The following is a 22,533-nucleotide window of genomic DNA, read 5'->3' on the forward strand; positions in this document are numbered from 1 at the left end:
ATACCTCTAAGTAAAGGTACAGATATGAACAGCTTTCAAAAAAAGTTATGAAAAATATAATATGCAATTTTCTTTGTAGATCAGAACTTCCAGTAAAATTCAGGGGGTGATTATTACCTAAAAAAAATAACCTTAATGTGGGGTAACATCAGTGAAATTCTTTACCACTACCTGGACTTTATCCTGAAGTTAATGACTTATATAGATCAGATATTAGGTTCCAGCTATGATTTTTTTAATGGAAGCAGATCTACCTATTTGTAGCATATAAGATAACCAATTCTTCAATCAGGTCTGTGCTGTAACATAAAACTAACAATATGTGTTTCATAAAACAAAAGTCTTATCTGTTGGAATAATTGTTTTACATTGTTTTACATTACATTGGAAGTTTCTTTTAAATTATCACTTGATCTTCTATTTATGTTCTAATCAGGTGTTCCGGTGCCTTCCAAATGATGAAGTACACAACTTAATTCAGCTGAGAGACTTTATAAGCAAGCCCATATTAGCTAAGGAAGATCCCATTAGAGCTGAGGAGGAACTAAGAAAGATCCGTGGGTTCTTGGTACAATTCCCCTTCTATTTCTTGTCTGAAGAAAGCCTACTGCCTTCTGTCGGAACCAAAGAAGCCATAGTGCCCATGGAGGTTTGGACCTAAGAGTTATACTCATTTGCAGCTCAAAGACTTCCACCCTGAAGACCATACTGCACACAGTGACTTCCTGGGGACGTCACAGCCCAAGCCAGGCCTGATGCACTCCCATATGCAACCCATGGGCCCTTTGGAATGACTGGGAAGGGCTGCAGTCATACTATGAACACTGAACATCAGCAAGGCTTTATAAATCCTTCTGCCTAACCTCATGAAAGAAGGGCTGCAGTCTTATTGGTAGCATGTACTCAGCAACTTAGAACACATACTCAAATTCCATGACGTATGCCAAAATCCATTTCCTTTGTGACCATAATTTACCTGTAACTGTGACCCAGGTTGCCAAAAGTTGCCTGAAGCTCCTTATTCTTCTCTGATCTTCATTTATGCAGCCAATGTCTGCTGGACCTGCCCTCATCTTGTAGTCCATACAGGCATTGTTTGAGATACTGTTTATTACTAGAAGCTATTGTGATTCTTCAAGGTTACACGGAATGCCCCTGCCCATGTGATCCTACAGTAGTGTTCACCCAACCAAGGACTTAGTCATTATTCCTTTTCAGTCACTGTACTGATAGGACAGACTTCAGTCTACACAGCAGCCTGTATTAGGCACTTCTGATAATGTTGACACTGTATCTTGACACCACAGAGCAACAGGAAGGAATTAAATTCCAATATTGAGGCAGAGATTTATTTCACTTTGCTCCCAAAGGCACTGACAAGATGTGTCCTTGTGATTAGACCCGCCTGATCAAATTTTAAAGCATGCACAGGATATTTGATTACACAGCAACCAGATAACACTCAGAGAATGCAACCTCAGAAGCCTCCAAGGTGTCAGCGGGGATCTGATCCAGATAAGAAAAGAAGACTCCTTCCAGTCCTGTAAAATTTCCTGTCATCCTTAGCTCCTGGATTGATTGAAATTTCAGTGTCTACATTTCAAAATCAAACCAGTGAATATAAGTTGTCTTTCAAGAGAATCAGAAGCTTCACAACTCCTACCAAGTTAATAAGTATGAGTCTAACCTTGTTTGACATTCAGCTCTCCTGCTACGTTATCTTCTTTAAGAAAAATTAATTGATTGTAAAATGTGCTACTCTGCCTGCATTGTTAAATACACATTAACATTCCACCAAAAGCATCTGAAGAAGTTAGGATACTTACTAATTCACATTGTCCTAGTCTGTGAATTGTTCCGAAAACATGTTTTTCCCCTTCAGATGTTAGCATATCCTTTAGTAGACCAAAGTTCTAATGCTACTAAGCAGAAGTACTCGCACAGCCTCAGGAGCTAATGTGGGTTCCAAAAGGTCTGTGCCCGTAAAACATGGTGCAGGTGCAATAGTCACACATGTATACGGATTGGCGAGACAGACTCTCATTGGGTTGTTCTCCAAAGAAGCAAGCACTCCTTTCCTGCTTTCATGGAGGTAATATTCCAATCCGAAAGGTTAAACAAGAGCACGGAATCAGTGACATAGGTTAGTAAATGAGAGAAATGGTGTCACATGCAGGAGAGGATTTCACAGCTAGGGAACATTTCACAAATGAGGTTGGGAGTTGGAGACCAGCAATGGAAATGAATATTTTTATGAGTAAATAACTTCTTATATGGCTAAAGATGGCAAAATGACTTCATTCTGTAGCAATTGTAAATAAGACATTTGCTATTTATAAAAGAAGTGTAGATTGGCATGTGGGGTGTTGAGTCTGTGTGGAGTATCTAAGGATTTCTTATATTTTATTTTAAAATATTTTTTAAACCTTAAAACAGTTAACAAACTGGCTCTAGCTTTTGTGCAAGATGTTCTGATAGAACTGTGAAAAACAAAAGCCCGAAAGGACCCTTTCCCTTAATAAGTCATTTAATCCAACCCCTCCCTATTTTATAGATAAGAAAACGGAGGCTCAGATTAGATGAAGGACTCACTTAAATCCACTCAGTATAGATAGTAGAACTGGGACTAGCAAATTTGCTGCAGTCTGTTGTTGGCCTCTCTTCATCATTGTCCAAAAATGGGGATATGTGGTAGGCAGATTTCAGAAAGGATATCTCTAAGCTAGTTGGAACCCTATGATATTATGTATTTATATGTTTGTCTGTCTCCCCCTACTAGAATGTAAGCTCCACGGGGCAGGGACTATACTGTATTTTGTAAAGTGTATCCCAAGAGCCTGGAACAGTGCCTGGCACATAAGAGATGTCAATAATGTTTGTGAAATGAATAAACAAGGTGGAGGAGAGAGCTAATGAAATGAAAACTTAAGTCTCAGACAAAAGAGATCTTTCTCCTGGTTTCTATAGCAAGTTTCTTTTCCATTGCATTTTCTCAAAGGCAATATGTTCATCTGCAAAGAGGCAATAAAATTTACTTGGAGGGATTTTTAGAAAAGTCAATGCAATAATTGCATCTTTTGCTGTAGCAGTTTACATAGTGCAGCATTCTGCAAAAATCACATGGAATGTGGACATGAGATGAGGAGACATGAAGGGTTCTCTTCACCCCTGCTACGGAGGGTGGCAGGCAACTAAAAAGCTCATGTATCACATCGTATTGTGGAAGCTAAAGAGAGCAAAGACGTCTGTGAAAAAGATAATTATTTTGTCAGACACTTTCAAAAGGGCACATTCAGTCTTTATCTCACCAGACATCTCTGAAGCTTCCTTGCCTTCTAGATCACTGGTCACCTTTTGTAACCATCATGGGCTCCCCTGTCTCTGTTTCATTTCTTTAGGTTCTGGCTTATGCTCCCATCTCATTCTACCCAACATCCAGGTAACCTCATGGTGTCACTGCCATCTACATGCTCACCTATAGCACAGCTCTGGCTCCTGAACTCCAAACACATACCTGAGGATCAGATATCAGCACTAGCTTTTCCCAGACTCAGACCTCAGACTCCACAGCACAGACTGTCCAGGATGGTAGCCTCACAGCTCTCCCTGCCAGGCCCCAGCTCCTGCTGCTGTTCCCCATATTAGGAAACAGCCCCACCATCCACCAACTGCCAAACTGGAAAATAATTATCCTTCTTGATTCCCATCTTTCTCTCACTCTCTCCATCTTATCAGCCCTCAAGTCTATCACTTCCACTACCTAAATGTCTCCCAGTTGCTTTCACTTATTTTCCCTCCCAATACTACTTGCTAGTTCACCTTGTTCACGGTCACCTCATCTGGATTAACTAGCCTAACTCTCAAGTTGGTCCCTCCCAAATCCATTCATTGCAGTCAGAGGTAATGTTTAAATGCAAATCTGGTCATGTCTCCTCCAGCTTAAATTCCTTTAAGAGACTTTTTTTTTTTTTTTTTTAAGTTAAAGCTCTAACAAGGTTTACAAGGCGCTTTATAGACTGGTCTTTCCTAAACTCTTGAGCAGAATCGCTCCCAGATGCTACTCTTCTGTGGAGCAATACTCAGTTTGGCTCTTCCGTATCCCTTGCCTTTCACTTCCACAGAGGTTAATTTCTCTGCTAAGAAGCTTTCTTTGACCTCCCCAAGTCTGGCTTAGTGTCATGGTCCCCTGAGTGCCTCCACTGCATGCTATACCTTTCATGGCATTCCCATACCAGAGATGATGCCTGCCAAAGTAACGCCCTGGGATCTAAGCAATAGGAGGGCATGAACCATGCCATCTTGTGCACTGGGACACCCCGGACCTAGTACACCCCAGACATATCAGATGCATGACAGATAGTTGGTAGAGAAAATGAATTAATCTGAAGAAAAAGGCAGTGAAAAAAGAGAAAGCTGATTGCTGGGCACCTGCCAAGATCTAGGATGAATAGAAGTGTTTAGACTTGTCACTGCCTGCGCTAGAAAGGCCGAACTTAAATTGGCAATGAAAAGGAGAAGGCACATGGGGTGGGGAGGCTGTCTACCATAGCAACTTCATTCTCAGCCAGTTTCTCAAGTGGTCAAGGGCAGCCAGCAAGAAGTTAGGCAAGTGGGGACCTGTGCTGACTGCATGGATTTTTATGCCTTGTTCCAACACTAGGGAATTGGGAAGGGGTGGCAAAGCTCGAGGGCAGGAAAAGGCTGCGGGCTAGTAAAGGAAAAACTTTGCTTTTACACATCTTTGCATTTGACTATACTGTGCCTGATATGTTTTATTTGGGTGTTCCCCGAAGCAAACTCCAAGACAAAGACTTGAGTAGAGGTAGCTTACTGAAGGTGCGTTCCAAGGAAGCCCATGTGTGGGAGAGGGTAAAGCAAGACTGGGAAGGGCAAAGCCAGTAAAGGGCGCATTAAAGAGCAGGTTACCACTGAAGGCAACAGGGCCCCATCCCTGTGAGGGGTAGGGATACTGAGGTTAAAGGTCACCCCTGGTAGTGTCAATCCCAGCACTTTTGGAGCTTACCTGCACACAGATTTAGCCAGCTGCCATGGGTCAGAGAGAGCTGGTAAAGAAGAGAGAAACCCATTAAGGGTGAAGCTGCCTGCATGGGGGAACTGTCCCCTGCAGCTACAGGTGAACTCACAGGCAGGCTGAGGGTTTATGTAATTGAGCATCAACACCACCGCGTAGATTGAGCCTCTGATTTTTCATGATAGTTGGTATAGCCATTATAGAAAATAGTATAGAGGTTCCTTAAAAAATTAAAAATAAAACTATCATGAGATCCAGCATCCATGATATACCATGGCAGCTGGCTATATATCCCATTTTTAGATATATAGCCAAAGGAAATGAAATCAATGTCTCGAAGAGATATCTGCACTCCCATGTTCATTACAGCACTATTCACAATAAACAAGATATGGAATCAACCTAAGTGTCCATTAATGATTGAATAAAGAAAATGTGGTATGTGTGTGTATATATATAACACACACTATTATTCAGTTATAATAAAGAAGGTAATTCTTTCATTTATGACAACATAAATGAACCTGGAGAACATTATCCTAAGTGAAATAAGCCAGGCACTGAAAGACAAATACTGCATGATCTCAATTTTATGTGCAATCTAAAAAAGTTAAACTCATAAAAGCAGAGAGAAGAATGATGGTTGCCAGAGGCTAGGGGGTGAAGGATATGAGGAAATGTTGCTCAAAGGGTACAAACTTTCAGTCATAAGATGAATAAATTCTAGGGATTGAATGTACAACATGGTGACTGTAGTTAATGTACAGTATAATTTAAATTTGGTAACAGAGTAGATTCTAAGTGTCCTCATCACATACACAAAAAAGGGTAACTATGTGAGGTGACGGATGTAATTATCTTGATTATGGTAATCATTTCACAATGTATACATATGTGTATGTATACCAAATCACATTGTATATCTTAAATATGATATAGTATTTCATAATATAGTAATTTTTATTCATTCTAGAAGCATGCAGTTTTCCTGCAAGTGAGGATCTTCTAACTTTTTTCATACTGCATATTGAACTTATCACAATGCTGAGCATATTTTTCAAGTTATGCAAAAATTAGATGGAAAAATTGCTACCTCCATGCTCTTTCTCTAAGGCTTCCTGTGCTTGTGAGATTCATTAGGCCAATTCATGAAGCTTGGAGAAGAACCAAAGACATAAAAGCTGTTTTTATATGAGAGTGTTACAATAAGAAGTGGATTTCTAAATTTTCCTTTGGTATTTATAGAATCTTTTTCTTATATATAAAATATAAAGTACGATTAAGCTGTTATAATGGAACTAAATGTCAGGTCAAACTCTCATTTGAAAGATTATAGAAAGTCAAAATTAAATACTTTTTTTCCTATGATACTTGGCTGTTCTCTTTCTAGACAATAGATAAAAGGGCTGGTTTAGAATTGTACCAGATAACTCAGTAAGCAAACACTGGTGATTTATGAGAAACAACAAAAAAAGAGCAAGCACTTTTTTAAAGTCTTTGAAAATAAAGACACTAATTTCTGGGCTTCTTTTTCATAACCCTTCTTTATTCTCAAGAAACTTTATATTGTAATGCATTCCCTAGATACTGATGCAGTGACACCATGGTGGAAGCCAAAATAAGAAGTTCTTGATTGGCAGGTTGAGTCAGCAAATTCTTGTTTTCCCAGGTAGATATTTGTGTGATTTTTTCCTGTGTTCCTTGCATGAGTTGATTATTTGTGTGATAACTCTGCTTCAAGCTGTACACTACCTCCTTGTGCTTGCAAAACTCTGAAGTCTTTTTTCTTCTCATTCACATTGAGTTCTATTATAAGAATTGCCTTATGGCTGCCAAATGCTTTTAATAACAAGGAAAATTATGATAGGTTTCCAGCACCTAGAGGAGAAGGCCATCATATTAAAAAACCTGAATTTTCATTAAGCCATGTTAGTTTTTGTTCACTTAAACTAACCTCAACTCTTCTTTCTATTGTTGTAAGTAGGGGGATTTGTTTCAATCAATTTTATTTTTTTGGAAATATAATTTCGAATAACATGTATATACCTCATGTACATATTACTGAGATAATTGGCCTTTTACTAGAAGTTAAAAGAGACATAGAAGGGAGAAACACCCTCTTCGACCCTTTATAGGTCAGAGAGAACTACAACAAGGATGATTTCTAAACAAAATGTTTTATTACAAATAGAAAATAGTTATTATAACAACTCTGAAATGATACTGCACAAAAACCAAAAACAATAAATATTCATTTAGTTTCTGCTAGTCTGTGGCTCTCCTGGCATCATGAAGACGTTGATGCACATGGAATAAAAGATCTGCATGAATAATAGCAGTATGATGGGGAGCCAAATATTCATTTTTCATTAGGTAAAATAAAAATGAACGTAAATTCATCCTTATCATTTTTTATTTATTGAAGCAAAAATATCTTTCAGCACAAATGCAGCATTACCATCCGAAGTGGGAGGTACATGAACACTGAGAATCCAGAGGGAAAGGAAAATCACTCAACCTGATTGTTTCTCTCATCACGTAGGCCGGAGACAGAAATTATTTACTGGAGACTCCACCTGGGTTTGTATATTTGCCATGATTGAGAGCCCCAGCACAGAAGCAAACCACTACAACATAATTTTAACTTGGCTACTCATTCCTTTTGTGTGAAGGTGCCTAGTGTGTTTGAGGGCCTCAAAAAGTTCTTTGCTCTTATGCTTAAATAATCACACAACAGACCATTAACAGCCTCCTATGGGAAACCTGCCTCTAGGTAAGCATGGTGCATGACTCAAAGCAGAGAGACACGTGCCAATGATCCACTAATTTATTCCCTTCCCAGTTCGTGCTGAAGCCAGTAAACCTCAAGGAAGATTTTTTTTTTTTTTTTTTTTTTTGCCTTGGTTGATCTTTCCAGAGATTTGTAGTGAGGAATAAAAATTTGGAGCAATCAAAGAGAAATAATATTGATGGAACATCCATTAAAGGCCACACTTCTGATTTTACTGTGGTGGACACTGGAGCTAGGACTTGTGGTTAGGAATGCATGAGTCAATAAGGAAAAGTGCTCCGAAAATTGCAAAGACCCATATAATATAAAGCTTGCGCCCAAGGCCAGAAATAGCTTCAGGACTACTGCCTTGGGCTTGGCAATTCCAGATAGCAGGTACCAGACCCAGATACTCTGAATTTTCTCTGGCAAATAGGTTTCTTCTACCTGATAGCAAGGAATAGGGGCCAGAGAAAGTTTGGTCCTTTGATGATATGGGGTGGTGTATGGCAGATGTTTTCTCCACAGACTATCCTGCTTTTCCTTCACCCCTTCAGAAGTTTCACGCATCAGAGCATGCCAGGGACACGTCACAGATACTGGCCAGGTAAGCCTACAGAAGGCCGATATAATACCATCAAATAGCCCACCCTTCCCCAAAGACCTGCAAGCACTTCCAAGTATGATAGCTGCTTATAGCAGACCAGAGCAGCCCCTATTTTCTCTCATTTTAATAGAACAGTGAACTGAAAGATTAGATGACATGGATAAGGTCTGAATAATGAATAGAAAGAAGGGAACAGACCTCTAGTTAGCCCTCACTGCCACCTCCCAGAGAGGTTGAGGGAATGAACCTAGCAACAGCAGCCTGTAAGTTCCTTCTTATTCAGTCCTGCTATCAGGCTACAAGTGACATTAACTGCAGCCCAGGTTTAAATGCTTCATTGACCTTTCCTGACCTTCTCCATTCCACTTCCAAAAATTCCAACGATCTGTTTCATTTTCAGATCTTATCCTCAAAGTATTTGGAGAATTTTTTAAACATATAGAAATGCAAGTCTGAAAGAAAATATAAGTCTGTTGGCTAAATCAGTCTTTAGACAAAGGCAGTGTGGTTTAATGAAGAGAACCCTGAAGCCAAATGCCAGCATTGTAAGCATTTTACTGGGTATCTTTGGGCAAGTTATGCAATTACTCTAAAACTTAGTTTCCTTTATTACACGTACTAGTCAGGGTTCTCCAGAGAAACGGAACCGATAAGATATATAAAGATATATATATAGAGAGAGATTTAGTATGAGAATTGGTTCATATGTTTATGAAGACCAGGAAGTCCCACCATCTGCTGTCTGCAAGCTGGAGAATGAGAAAAGCCAGTGGTGTAATTCAACTGAAGGCCAAAGTCCTGAGAACCAGGGCAGAAGATATGGGTAGGGGGTACTCGTGTAAGTCCCAGAGTCCAATGTCCAGAGAACCAAGAGCTCCAGTGTCTGAGGGCAGAAGAAAATAGATGTCCAAGCTCAAGGACAGAGAGCAAGAATTTGCTCTTCCTCTGTCTTTCTGTTCTATCCAGGTGCTCAGGGGACTGCATGATGCCTGTCCCTGACATCGGTGAGAGCAGGTCTTCTTTAGTCTGTTTACTGATTCAAATACTGATCTCTTCCAGAAACACCCTCATAGACACACCCAGAAATAATGTTTCACCAGCTATCTGAGCATTCCTTAACCCAGTTAACACATAAAAGTAACAGACATGATACACAAATATTTATTGAGTACCTACTATGTGTGAGGCTCTAGTCTATGTTTGAAATAGACTATTAAGGGAAACTTGCTAAGGAAACCTACAATGAACAATGAGATTATTGAATTGCCATTGGAGTCAACAACTAAATGAATATTAGATCTGGAGGGATTTGGGGGAGTTATTTAAAAAAAAAAAACTCTAATGCTCTAATTTTATATTTCATCACTACCTGTCATCTATCAATCCTTTGGTCACTCCCACCCAAACCACACAGATTTTTCATCTGTTTGGTTTTTACTCTTAACTAGGTTCATTTCATCATCTGTATGCACAGTTCTTCTAACACCTTGACCTCCCCACATCTTGACCCCTGACTCCAAAACTCATAAAGTTCATATCTACTCTCCCTTAGTCATCCCTACTATGACTCACAGGTGTGGTCCAAAGTGAGTTCAAAATTTTTAAACTATGTGCATCTTTATAATCATCTTTTTATTTATCAAATATTTAACATGGGTCTACAATGTCCCAGGCACTATTCTATGGGATAAAATGGTGGTCAAAACAGACCATCCCTTACCCACAGAGTTAGATAAGACTGACAATGAACAAGTAAAAGCAGAAGATAATTTCAGACGGTGTAAAGTCCTAAAAGAAAGATGCCGGTAACGTGGAACAGTAAAGGTTTTCAAGTCCTGGAAGACAGGGTGTTATGTTAGTTAAGGCGGTTGAGGAGAGTCTCTCTGAGGAAGAGGCATCTCAGAGAGATCTGAGTGCTGAGAAGGAGCCAGCCATGTAAAAATGAAATGCTGCAGACAGAACAGCAAGTGCAAAGGCCAGGAGACAGGGACGACCTTGGTGTGATTAAGGAATAAGTAGAAGGCCAGGGTAGCTGAAAGTGACAAAAGAGACAATAATGGGAAATGACACTGGGGACACGGGCCAGGGCAGGCCAGGTAGGATTTTTAAGCCTTATTAAGAAGTTTGAATTTTATTCTAATTGTTAAGAACCCATGGGAGATTTTAAGTAGGGCAGTGACTTGATATAATTACATCATTAAGAGCTCGTTTTGGCTGGTGTGGAGGGAAGGAAGGCATATAATGGAGCTGAAAATGATGCTTGCTTGTCATAGTTGGTGTTTTTCAAAAAGTAGACCCTGAAGAATGGACTTGGGTGCAGGTAATTTATTTGGGAGTGACCTCAGAAAACCCAAATAGAGGAGTGGAGAAAGTGAGACAAGAAAGAGAGAAGTGCCAATAGAGAACGTGCATCAGTAAGCAGGCTACCACTATGGGCAATGGGGCACAATCCCACTTCAGAAGTATCATGTGAAACACAAACTCTCGTGGCCTGACAAAGCCCCCAGGAATAGTGACAGAGATGTTTTGACACCTGAAGTGAGGTGCTCTCAGTCTGTATGGAAACTGTCTACCACCGCTTTAGGGGAACCCAGAGGTAGGCTGTGGTTGTCAGTTTTATGTGTAACGTGGCTAGGCTATAGTTTCCAGTTATTCAATCACTCATCTGGGCATTGCTGTGCAAGTATTTTGTAGATGTGATCAAAGTTCATTATCAGTTGACTTTCGGTAAGGGATATTATCCTAGATAATCTGAATGGGCCTGATTCAATCGGTTGAAAGGATTTAAGAGCAGAACTGAGATTTCCCTGAAGAAAACAAATTCAGCATTCGGATAGGAGCTTCAGCTCATGCCAGAGAGTTCCAGTCTGTTGTTCCTGGTGGCTTGCCCTACAGATTTCAGACTTGCCTTGCTAGTCCCCACAATCACATAAGCCAATGTCTAGCAATACAGCTCTGATTACTTGCAGTAAAATCTCCTACTAATTCTGTTCCTCTGGTTGAATCCTGACTAACAGGAAGAGAGAAAATAAGGAACCAACCATATTGGTTATTTAACAGGGAGCATTTAATATAAGAATTGGCTGAACAGTCATTGGAGGACTGGAAAGGCAGAAAGGGAACACTGATGTAACATAGTGATCGTACCTGTAGGAAGCAGCTGGGGCTGGAGGAAGAAAAGAAAGATGGAGTTTGTAAAACTTAGAAGCTTGAAGAGGGTAACCCACAAAGCTGGGACCCAGGCCTCCAAGGAGGTGGCACAGTACTGCTAGTGACAGGCTATCGGAGGGGGCTTAATAAGACTGCTCCTCTTTCTCAATGTAGATGAAGTAATTTGTCCATTTTCTTAGCAAGGATGTCCTAGCATCCTCCAGACTAAACACTTTACAGATGGGGAAAACCCTTGGATCTTTGTAGGGTTTTTCTCACACCCTCTGACACATGTCTCTCCTAACAGGACATCCATAGAACTTACCATTTTCTGCTCATCAAGTCTGGTTAACTTGATGTGATTGCTATAGTGGAGTACTACGTGATGTTCTACAAACATAAAAAATTAATACCCTTTGGACTATATTTTATCAAAGAGAGAAAATTAACTTAGCCTTGGGATAAGAAAGTAAAGGTGTCTTACTGTCCTTCCTATATAAATTAAGACACTTTTCATCCTCTTTTAAAGCAGCAGGCCTCAGGTGGGTGTAGTAGAGTTACTAAGAGTGAGCCTCCATCACTTACCACATCTGCTACCCTATCCTATTATCCTTTTTCAGTGCTGTAAAGTTTTGATATTCAAAGAATAGTATGGACCAGCAGCTTCACTTCAACTTGGAAGGTGCTAGAAATACAGGATGTTTGGCCCCACTGAATCAGAATCTGCACTTTAACAATTCCTCGGTGATTTGTATGAACATTGTATTTTAATAAGTACATTGGAATCATGTGGAAAAATTCAAAACTCACTGATACTAGGGCCCACCTCCAGGGCTGCCAATTAAATTGGCTTAGGATGTAGTCTGGGTATCTAGATTTTTAATTTTTTTTTTTTTTTGGTAGAGACAGGAGTCTCACTATGTTGCCCAGGCTGTTCTTGAGCTCCTGAGCTCAAGTGATCCTCCTCCCTTGGCCTCCCAAAGTGCTGGGATTACATGTGAGAGCTAGCAAGCACCTGGATTTTTTAAATCTGACCGTGTGATATTAACATGCAGCAGTATATTTTATAACTGTTTTGTAGATATGTAATTCACATATCATACCATTCATCCACTTAGAGTGTACAATTGAATAGTATTTAGTGTACTCACAGATAGGTGCAACTGCCACCACAGTCAATTTTTTTTTTTTTCCCCCAGGGAAAATGTTTTTTTTTTTTTTAATTTTGGCATATTATGGGGGTACAGATTTTAAGGTTTCAATAAATGCCCATTTCCCCCCTCCCCCCAAAAGTCTGAGTCTCCGTCATGACCATCCCCCAGATGGTGCACATCTCACTCATTATGTATGTATATACCCGCCCCCCTCCCCCCTCCCACCTGCCCAATACCCTATTACTGTAGCATCTATGTGTCCACTTAGGTGCTACTCAGTTAATACCAGTTTGCTGGAGAATATATCTGGTGCTTGTTTTTCCATTCTTGGGATACTTCACTTAGTAGTATGGGTTCCAGCTCTAACCAGGAACATATAAGATGTGCTATATCACCATTGTTTCTTAGAGCTGAATAGTACTCCATGGTATACATATACCACATTTTATTAATCCATTCTTGGATTGATGGGCACTTGGGCTGTTTCCACAGCCTTGCAATTATGAATTGCACCACAGTCAATTTTAAAACACTTTCATCACTTCAAACAGAAAACCCTTACCCTTTAGCAGTCATCCTCCACACATCCAACTCAACCTCCCACCCAGCCCTTGGCACCCACTAACCTACTTTCTATCTCTATAGATTTGCCTTTTCTGGGCATTCATATAAATGGAATCATGTACTCTGTGTTCTTTTATTAATATGATTGGCTTCTTTTAGCATAATGTTTTTGAGGTTCATCTATATTGTAGCATATATCAGTACTTCATTTATTTTTATGGCTTAGTAATATTTCATTATGTGAATATACCAAATTTTGTTCATCCATTCATCAGCTGATGAATATTTGGGCTGTTTACACTTTTAGCTAATATAAATAATGCCGCTATGAACATTTCTATACAAGACTTTGCAAAGACATATATTTTCAATTCTCTTAAGTGTGGATCTAGAAGTAGAATTGCTGGATCATATGGTAATTCTACTTTTAATGTTTTAAGGAATTACCAAACTGTTTTCTAAAGTGGCTGCACCATTTTACATTCCCATCAGCATGCATAATGCAAATCTCACCAACACTTGTTACTAGCCGACTTTTTAAATCATAGCTACCCTAGTGGGTGTGAGGTACTGTTTCACTGGTATTTTCACTTGCATTTTCCTGATGACTAATGATGTTGAGCATATTTTCATATGGTTAGTAGCCATTTTATTCTCTTCTTTGGAAGATATCTATTCAGATCCTTTGACCATTTTTTTAAATTGGTTAATCTTTTTATTTTGGGGTTGTAAGAGTTCTTTATATATTCTGGACACATGTCTCTTGTCAGATATATGATTTGCAATTTTTTTCTCCTATTCTATGGATTGCCTTTTCACTTTTTTTTTTTTTTTTTTTTTTGAGACAGAGTCTCACTTTGTTGCCCAGGCTAGAGTGAGTGCCGTGGCGTCAGCCTGGCTCACAGCAACCTCAAACTCCTGGGCTCAAGCAATCCTCCTCCCTCAGCCTCCCAAGTAGCTGGGACTACAGGCATTCGCCACCATGCCCGGCTAATTTTTTGTATATATATTAGTTGGCCAATTAATTTCTTTCTATTTATAGTAGAGACGGGGTCTCACTCTTGCTCAGGCTGGTTTCGAACTCCTGACCTTGAGCAATCCGCCCGCCTCGGCCTCCCAGAGAGCTAGGATTACAGGCGTGAGCCACCGTGCCCGGCCTCCTTTTCACTTTCTTAATGGTCTCTTTTGTAGCAAAAAAAAAATTCTAATTTTTATGAAGTACAATTTATTTTTTTGTTGTTGATTGTGCTTTGGTGTCATATCTGAGAATCCATTGACAAATTCAAGGTCACAAAGATTTATCTACATATTTTTTCTAAGAATGTTATCATTTTGGCTTTTTTTCTTGGGGGGGAAGAGGAGACTTGTTTTGGTTCTTAACATTTAAGTCTTTAGTCCATTTTGAGTTAATTTTTATATGTGGTGTGAGTTAAGAATCCAACTTGATTCTTTTGCATGTGGTTTGTCCTGTTGTCTCAGCACTATTAGCTGAAAAGACTATACATTGAATTGTTTTTGCAGTCTTGTTGAAAATCAGTTGCCATAGATACATAAATTTACTTCTTTTGCACTAATCTGCATGTCTATCTATATGCTAATACCATAATGCCTTGACTACTGTTGTTTTGTATTAAGTTTTGAAATTGGGGAGTGAGTCTTCTAGTTTGTTCTTTTTTTCCAAGATTGTGTTGGCTACTCTGTGTCCCTTGAGTTTCCATATGCATTTTAGGATCAGCTTTTCAATTTCTACAAAGAACCAGCTAGTATTCTTATATATATTGTGTTGAATCTATAGATCAGTTTAGAGAGTAGAGAGAGCTGTCTTAATAATATTAAATCTTCTGACTCATGAACAAGGATGTCTTTCCATTTATTTAGATCTTCTTTAATTTATTTCAACAATGTTTTATAGTTTCAGAGTTTAAGTTTTATACTTCTTTTGTTAAATTTAACAATAAATACTTTTTTAGTATAAGTATTCCTCATGTATACTTATTCTAAAGTATGGGACATAGTTATACCAAAAAAATTATTCGCTGTTACTGTGAAATTCAAATTTAACTGGCCATTCTGTATTTCCTATGGCAACCCCGTCTTAAAAGTGACCAGAGTAGAATGCAGCATGTGCAGCTAGAGCTGTGAAGGGCATCTCAGTATCCAGGGACTGGAAGTGAAACAAAGATAATTAGAACTATACAAAAGCAAATATTTAGCTTGTAAGAGCTTATAACACTTAAGTTGCAGTAAGCTATTTTGTTCCTAGAAGTTCTTTTATTTTAAACTTTAAAATATCATGTTGCTTTGAAGAAGAAATTAAACATTTTGAAAATGAGTGCCATTAATCTGAGCTTTCAAAAAAATATTTTGGTATCAAGGTTCAACCCTGAGCTGTGTCTGCTAGTCTCATCAAAGCTGTCTCCATTCTCTTATGCACAGAAACTTTTAATGCCCATGAAGCCTATGTGACACCGGTATGACACGATGTAGTGCTATAGTTATACACTTGAGCCCTTGTTGGGATTGTTTCATTTTTGAGAAATTGCTTTTTTAGCCTAGTGGCTATTAAAAATAACTCCTTATGTCAAAATCCTTCTCTGAGCATTACCAGAATTAACATGATTGTAGAAGAGAACAGAGCCAGAAAAAAATGGAATAATGACAGGACAGAAAAAGCAGATATGCAAAGAGCACTCATAGGAGAGAAAATGCATTTTTGGAGTAATAAGTGGCCTCACAACAGCAACTTTTGCAGAGTAGATTTGAGAAAGCAAAGCCACGTTAGAAATCAAATTAAAAAACAGTACTTCAAGTAAACTTGAAATATAAGAGATGCAAAATCTATGAATAATAAAGGCCCTGATACAAAGATGCAACATCCCAGGCAGAGCAGCCTGGGTCAAGTATACCACGAGACTCACAGAAATGAGTCAACAGAACTAAGCAATGTTCTTTGACAGGGAATATACTGAACCCACAATGGGAATACTTCTCTAAAGCATTCCTGATTAAAGATTCATACTAAAGTTTTAGAGAAGGAACATTCTATATGGTATAAACTCTGTGTATTATATGCATGCTTATATATATTATGCCTATGTTGAGGCTACAATGGGATTTTATTTATTTACATATGTTTAACTTACATGTATGGGAGGGCATGTCCAAGAGCATGAGATGGACAGCTATTTGGGGCCACATCAGTAAATGCCAGGTGGCAGGTTCTTCTTTTCCACTAGATTCCACACATTTTGAAGGCTGCTGTCACAGCCAGGTTTACTTGTGTCCCCATGTGCCACCTTCACATACACCCAAATGCCCAAGAGAGTTCATTTTCTCCCACAGAACTAGGTTTTCACTCCGTATTCTAGTTCAGTAAGGGAAAATTCCAAACAAAATATCAAACTTTAAATGCAAGTTTTAAGCTATAAGTAAGCAGACTGGGCATGGTGACTCACACCTGTAATCCTAGCACTTTGGGAGGCCAAGGTGGGAGGATTGCTTGAGGCCAGGAGTTTGAGACCAGCCTGAGCAAGAGACCCTGTCTCTGCAAAAAATAGAAAAATTAGCCACGCATGGTGGCACATGCCTGTAGTCTCAGGCACCTGAGAGGCTGAGGTAGGAGGATAGCTTGAGCCCAGGAGTTTAAGGTTGCGGTGAGCTCTGATGATGCCACTGCACTCTAGCCAGGGAGACAAAGCAAGATCCTGTCTGGAAAAAAAAAGTAAGCAAACATTTAGGCCTTAACTTCTATATAAACTCTAACAAGAGGTAAGTGAAAATGAATTGGCCTCTCAAACAAACCAAATTGTGTCCACTTTTTTGAAAATAGACACTTCTTGAAAATATGTATAATTTTGAATTTCTACAGATTGAATATTGCAGGTAATGACTAAATCAGTCAATTAGTCAAATAGAAAATAATCTTGAAAATTTTACTAGATATAAGAGAAAAATTATTAGATGAAGATGATGAGAATAAAGCTGAGCTATACAGAAACATTTCAGGAGATCCAAAACAGTTACATCAGGAATTCTGGAAAGAGAGCAGAGGCCATAGCCAAAGAATTAATGGAAGAAAACTTTCCTAATCCAAAGAAAGATCTGAGTCTATAAATTGAAAGGACCCACTACCAGGCAAAATAAATTAAAAGAAATACGTATCCTAAACCAGTGTTTCCAAATAGGTACTCTGTAGAGTCCTATAAGATATTAGTAAGTTTCCATGAAAAATGTTTTGTGGGTAGAAAATTTTTGCTTCAAGAATTTCTTTCCTGTAAATCTACCCAGAATCTTAATATGATTGTGAGATTATTAATCTGTAAGAGGAGGACATAAAATACAGTGTTTTTCAAATTAGTGGGCCATGGAACTATTTTCTCACAGAATGCCTTTTAATGTCTCATGAAATACATCTCAGGGAATGCTGATTTTTATTTAAAAATCAACTTTGTTTAAGAAATATGTATTTCCAGAGAAGAAACAAAAAGATTAGAATTAAAGACAGCAAAAAGTAGAGTTTATCTCTCAGTGGTGGTCTTATTTCTGCTTTTATTTTTTCTTCTTTATGCTTTTCTGTCTTTCCAAAGTTTTTATAACACTTTCAGAATCAAAATTATAGGGTTTGTTAATTTTGTTAGATGACAGAATTAAGATATATGGGACAGTGATAGAAGTACTGGCCTCACAAGCAATTAGGAATGGTTAGAGTTCCAGCTCAGAGCTGACCTCAGTCTTTGTCAATTCCTGTGTCCGGTCAGGGATTCCCAGGGCTGCTGCAGGGATACTCTCTCTGATACTCTCTCCCCTCTTGATTTAAGTCAGAAGGCCTTGCCAGTTCCTAGGGGTACTACAGACTTAGTCTATAAGGCTGACAAATGAGAGTTAATGCAACACAAAACCTGGCTAGGTTTATAAATGGAGTGTTTCAAGTGAAAAAACACAAAACTTACAAGTATTCTCACTCCTAGTCCTCTGACATTTGAGGAGGGAGGGCATAAAACGAGGAGGAATTTCTTCTGAACAGCTTACACCAAGTAGAATTAATTATCTAAATAAAAACCAGAGCACATTTTTCCCCAGCCCTTCGCCAACATTAATCAGTGGGGAAATTGTTTTGTTGGTTCCCAAGTGGTACAACTATCAACTTTAGATATAAGATATGCTTCGGTTTCTGTAGAAAATTTAACTTTCTATTAACATGAAGATCTGATAGTCCTTACTTAGATTTAGTTTCTCTCAGCCTCCTTTTCAATTGACCCTATAAAATAGCCATCTATATCAGCTACCTATTCTCACAGTAATGCTACTTGCCAACTTCAAAATCCAGCAGCTTTCAACAACACACATGTATTCTTATTTATGTATCTGTGGGTTGGCTGGACATCAGCTGATTTAGGCTGAGTGTGAGCCCAGATCTGCTTCCTGCGTCTCTTTTCCTCATCCTTGGACCACCGGGCTGACTGGAGCACTTTCTTCTCATGACAATGGCAGATCACAAGATGACAACTGAAAACACAAATCCTCTTAATGACTGGCAAGTGGTCACTCTGCTCACATCCCATTGACCACAGTATGCCACATGTCCAAACCCAACATCATTGTCTCCAGTAGAGGAACTTGAAAGTCCAGTGGCAATGGCTGTGGCTATAAGGCTACAAAAATTGAAGCCAATAAGTCCGTATACCACCAAAACACCTAATAGGATTGCTATTCCTTTTACTTACAGTTTATATCACTAAGTCAATAGTATTAATACTTGGTTTGCCCTAAGATGCCTGTAGCACTCTAAACCCGTCTCCATTTCCTTGTTTGCCTAACTGAGCTACATTCTTCCGGTGACAAACAAGCACAGTTAATGACTGCTTCCTCCTCAGATTCTGGTTTACCTCAACAGAAAGATTTCTGGAACTCGTGACCTCGGCCTTCTTAATTTACAGTTTGGGTGAATATATATGCAGCTCACAGAAGACTTGTCTGCTCTGCCCCAAATTAAATAGGAGTTGTCAACTTTTCCTGGGGAAAAAAATCTCCTGATTTAAATACGTTTGAATATGCTGTTTTGTCATTTTACTTATTATGGTTTTGTTGAGTCTTTGACTATTTTACTGCAGCAGAATATTCCTTTATTTTCCCAGAGATTTAGTATGGTCTAACTACAAATGAGGGCACACAGGCTGACAAAGAAAGACTCTTTAAAACTGGCAATTACTGCATTTGACATATTGCCTATTACTGAAAATTTGTATTCTTCATATTTCCCCTCACAAGGTATTAAATTTTGATTAAACCCAAGGACCTCTGACTGTCTTCCATAAATAGAGAGAACGCTGAGAGTCCTAGCAACAATTTTATATGCAAAATGAGTTACTAACCTATCATGCTAATTGTTCTGGTGTTGAGCCCCCTAAGTCCTAACCGCTCCCTTGACATTTACACTAAATCTTTCTACCAGCCTATAAATTCTGGGAGATGAGCAATATTTTTTATGAGGTTCCACTTCCACAAACATTGTATCACCTCTAAAGGAAATTTATACCTCTGTTTGCCAGGATCTTGGGCCAGAAACATCCAGTGAAAAAAAGTAAAACTTTCTCAGGAATAACAGAGGTCAAAACCACTGTTTCTGGGTATCTCAGGCAAAATTCAATCCTATAAAAATAATATCAGAGCTCACTGGGTGCCAGGCTTTATGCTAAGGAAGTCTCACAGCAGCCTTATGAAATAGATGCCACTGGCTCCCGGGACACTGATGAAAAATCTGACCTGTCAATATTGGCAGCCCCTGGATCTAGACTCAAATACATTTAACCCCATTGTTTATTTTTCACTTTTTAAAGGTCCCTGTCACCTCTGTCTTCATGACAAGATGGCTTATAATGGGATTCCAGTCCTCAACCTCAAATGTGTTACCAAAGTCTGCATTGGCTACATATTATATTAATACAACGAAAATAAATTCCTTAAGAACTGTCTTTGAATGCTGCTAATCCATCAGAGAAAATCCTGAATAATTTCCCCCATATACTTCTATGCTTCTGCAAGAATGTGGTTCCAAAATCTCCTTGGCTCTTTGGTACAAATTGAACCCAGGAGCCAGATGCCTTCCTCTTGGGCATCTCCAGGTTGTTTATCCTAATTTTTCTTCCCAATACACATAATTTATATAATCACTCTTCCTATACATGTTTTATTCACTGCCCTGTTTACTAATGACATTTTCTTGCTTAGAAAGATAATGTCCATGCAAATATTCATAGCTGCATTATTCACAATAGCAAAAAAACTGGAACCAACACAAATGTCCATCACCTGGTGAATCAATGCAATGAATGCAATATCAATGCAATGAAACACTACTCAGCAATCAAAAGGAATGAAATACAACTGGATAGACCCCAAAAAACATTATGCTAAGTGAAAGAAGCCAGATGCAAATGAACACATGTTATAGGTTTCCATTTATATGAAGTGCTCAGAAAAGGCAAATCTACAGAGACAGAATGCATACTGATGACTGCTTGGGGCTAGGTGGGTAAGGAGATTTTTTTGTAAAAGAGACCAGAAGGATGTTGTTGGGGTAATAGAAATGTTCAAAAACTGGACAATAGTGATTGTCCAGTAAATCACTAAAAAATTCAGAACAAATTCAATAATAAACTCAGTAAAAATTCAATAAATTAAGAATTATTGAATTTTACATCTAAAATTAGTAAATTTTACAGTATGTAAATTATACCTAAGTAAAGTTATTTAAAAAACAATTTTTTGGTCATGCAAAAAATTGGTCAAATTCTTTGCACAATAACCTACTTAGAGATGAATTTCTTCATCAGTAAAATGACAATGGAAATTCCCACCTCAAAGACAATTACCTGAATATCCAATCAGATATTAAAATTAAAGTGCTTTGAAAATTGAAAAATGGTTGAGATTCCCTAGACTCAGCAGTGAATGGAAATTATCTCATTCTCTCCTCTAGGTGGTGCTAGAATCTAAACATGAGCAGCCCCCTGGTAAACATTGCAGCTTGGTACAAAATTACCTTTCCCCAAGAGGTTATGTCCGTAAAGAGAGTTTTCGGTCCAATTTTCTTTAAACCCAGAGCCTACTCCTGCATTAACTTCAGGATAACAGACAACCCACCGCAATTCCAGTCTTCTAGCCATACATACAATTTTTAAAATTAATTTCACATTACATGTATGGTTTCCTCTTCATCCTGTCGAGCCACATTCATCATCCATTTCTTTCCACTTTTATGAAAACTTTAGTTTCCTTCAGAATTTGCACTTCTTTTGGGCTGCATTTTCAACACTCTCAGTGCTTTAGTACTTAAATGGAGATGAGGGAGGTGATTTGTCAAATCATTTGTTAAACGTCTTGAATATAAACCCAAACATAGCAAACACTGGCCACATCAGTGAAAAAAATGCAACTAAAGGACCCCTGCCTGTCCATCTGTTGGTGGTAGAAACGGTTGATGTGCTGTTACTTGGCTGTGCATTGTGCAACTTTATGTATAAGAAGGTTCACGCATCAAAAGTTATAGTAAGAACTTCTGTATCATGTTCAGGACTTCAATGTGAGCCCAGCCCTAGTCTTCCACCACACACACAAAAATAATAAGATGGGTTTATGGATTGTCTTTTTGCCCTTCATCTGATAGTTTCTAAAAGCATTTGGATCAAGTAGGAAAGCCAAGAGTCCACAAGACAAGTCATGTGGGCCCCACTGTGCCACAAGGACACACAGTGCCATTATCTGAGCCCCTGGGCTCAGTTCCAATGGGTGACAGGGCTGGTCCTTCAAGGCAGTATGAAAGCTGAAGCTTGTGTCCCATGATGCATCTTACAAAAGGAAGACTACAGGCACAGTATGATAACATGCACTTGGGAGTTGTGCAAACAGACAGCTCGTTACCAGAAATTCCTCACTGGTGAAAGTACTTTTTGCACAAGGAGATGGGATTAAAAAACAGCTCTTGCCTCCCGGAGCCCTCTCTGAAGTGCAAACAAATCAGCTTTTAAAATACAACACCATAGTGGCTTTAAAAAGTGGTATTTAAGCAGCATTGAAATAGCCTATGAGAAATTAATGCAAAATCAATTCAGGCACATAATTTACATCTGCTACGTTACCCAGAATGGCTTTTCTATAACTGGAAATCTATGGACCTAATTCTAGCATGACTGGAAGGAGTTTTATGTCTTCTGGGATGTAGCTGAGCAATCTGTCACCAGGAGGGAAAACCTGTAAC

General features: G+C 38.8%; 1 protein-coding gene across 4 annotated transcripts in view; it reads left to right on the top strand.

Moving 5' to 3' along the window:
• The window catches only part of PLD1 (phospholipase D1), a 209,030-nt gene extending 200,446 nt beyond the window's left edge, over positions 1-8,584 (top strand). For all 4 annotated transcript variants that reach the window (XM_012736396.3, XM_012736400.3, XM_012736399.3 and 1 more), the window contains one exon: positions 437-8,584. In XM_012736396.3, coding sequence (XP_012591850.2) covers positions 437-661 — 225 coding nt within the window. In that variant the 3' untranslated portion in view covers positions 662-8,584. The remainder of the gene's footprint in view (positions 1-436) is intronic.
• Positions 8,585-22,533: the final 13,949 nt, after the last annotated feature.

The sequence above is a fragment of the Microcebus murinus genome, chromosome 1 (assembly GCF_040939455.1).
Source record: "Microcebus murinus isolate Inina chromosome 1, M.murinus_Inina_mat1.0, whole genome shotgun sequence".
Classification (NCBI taxonomy): domain Eukaryota; kingdom Metazoa; phylum Chordata; class Mammalia; order Primates; family Cheirogaleidae; genus Microcebus; species Microcebus murinus.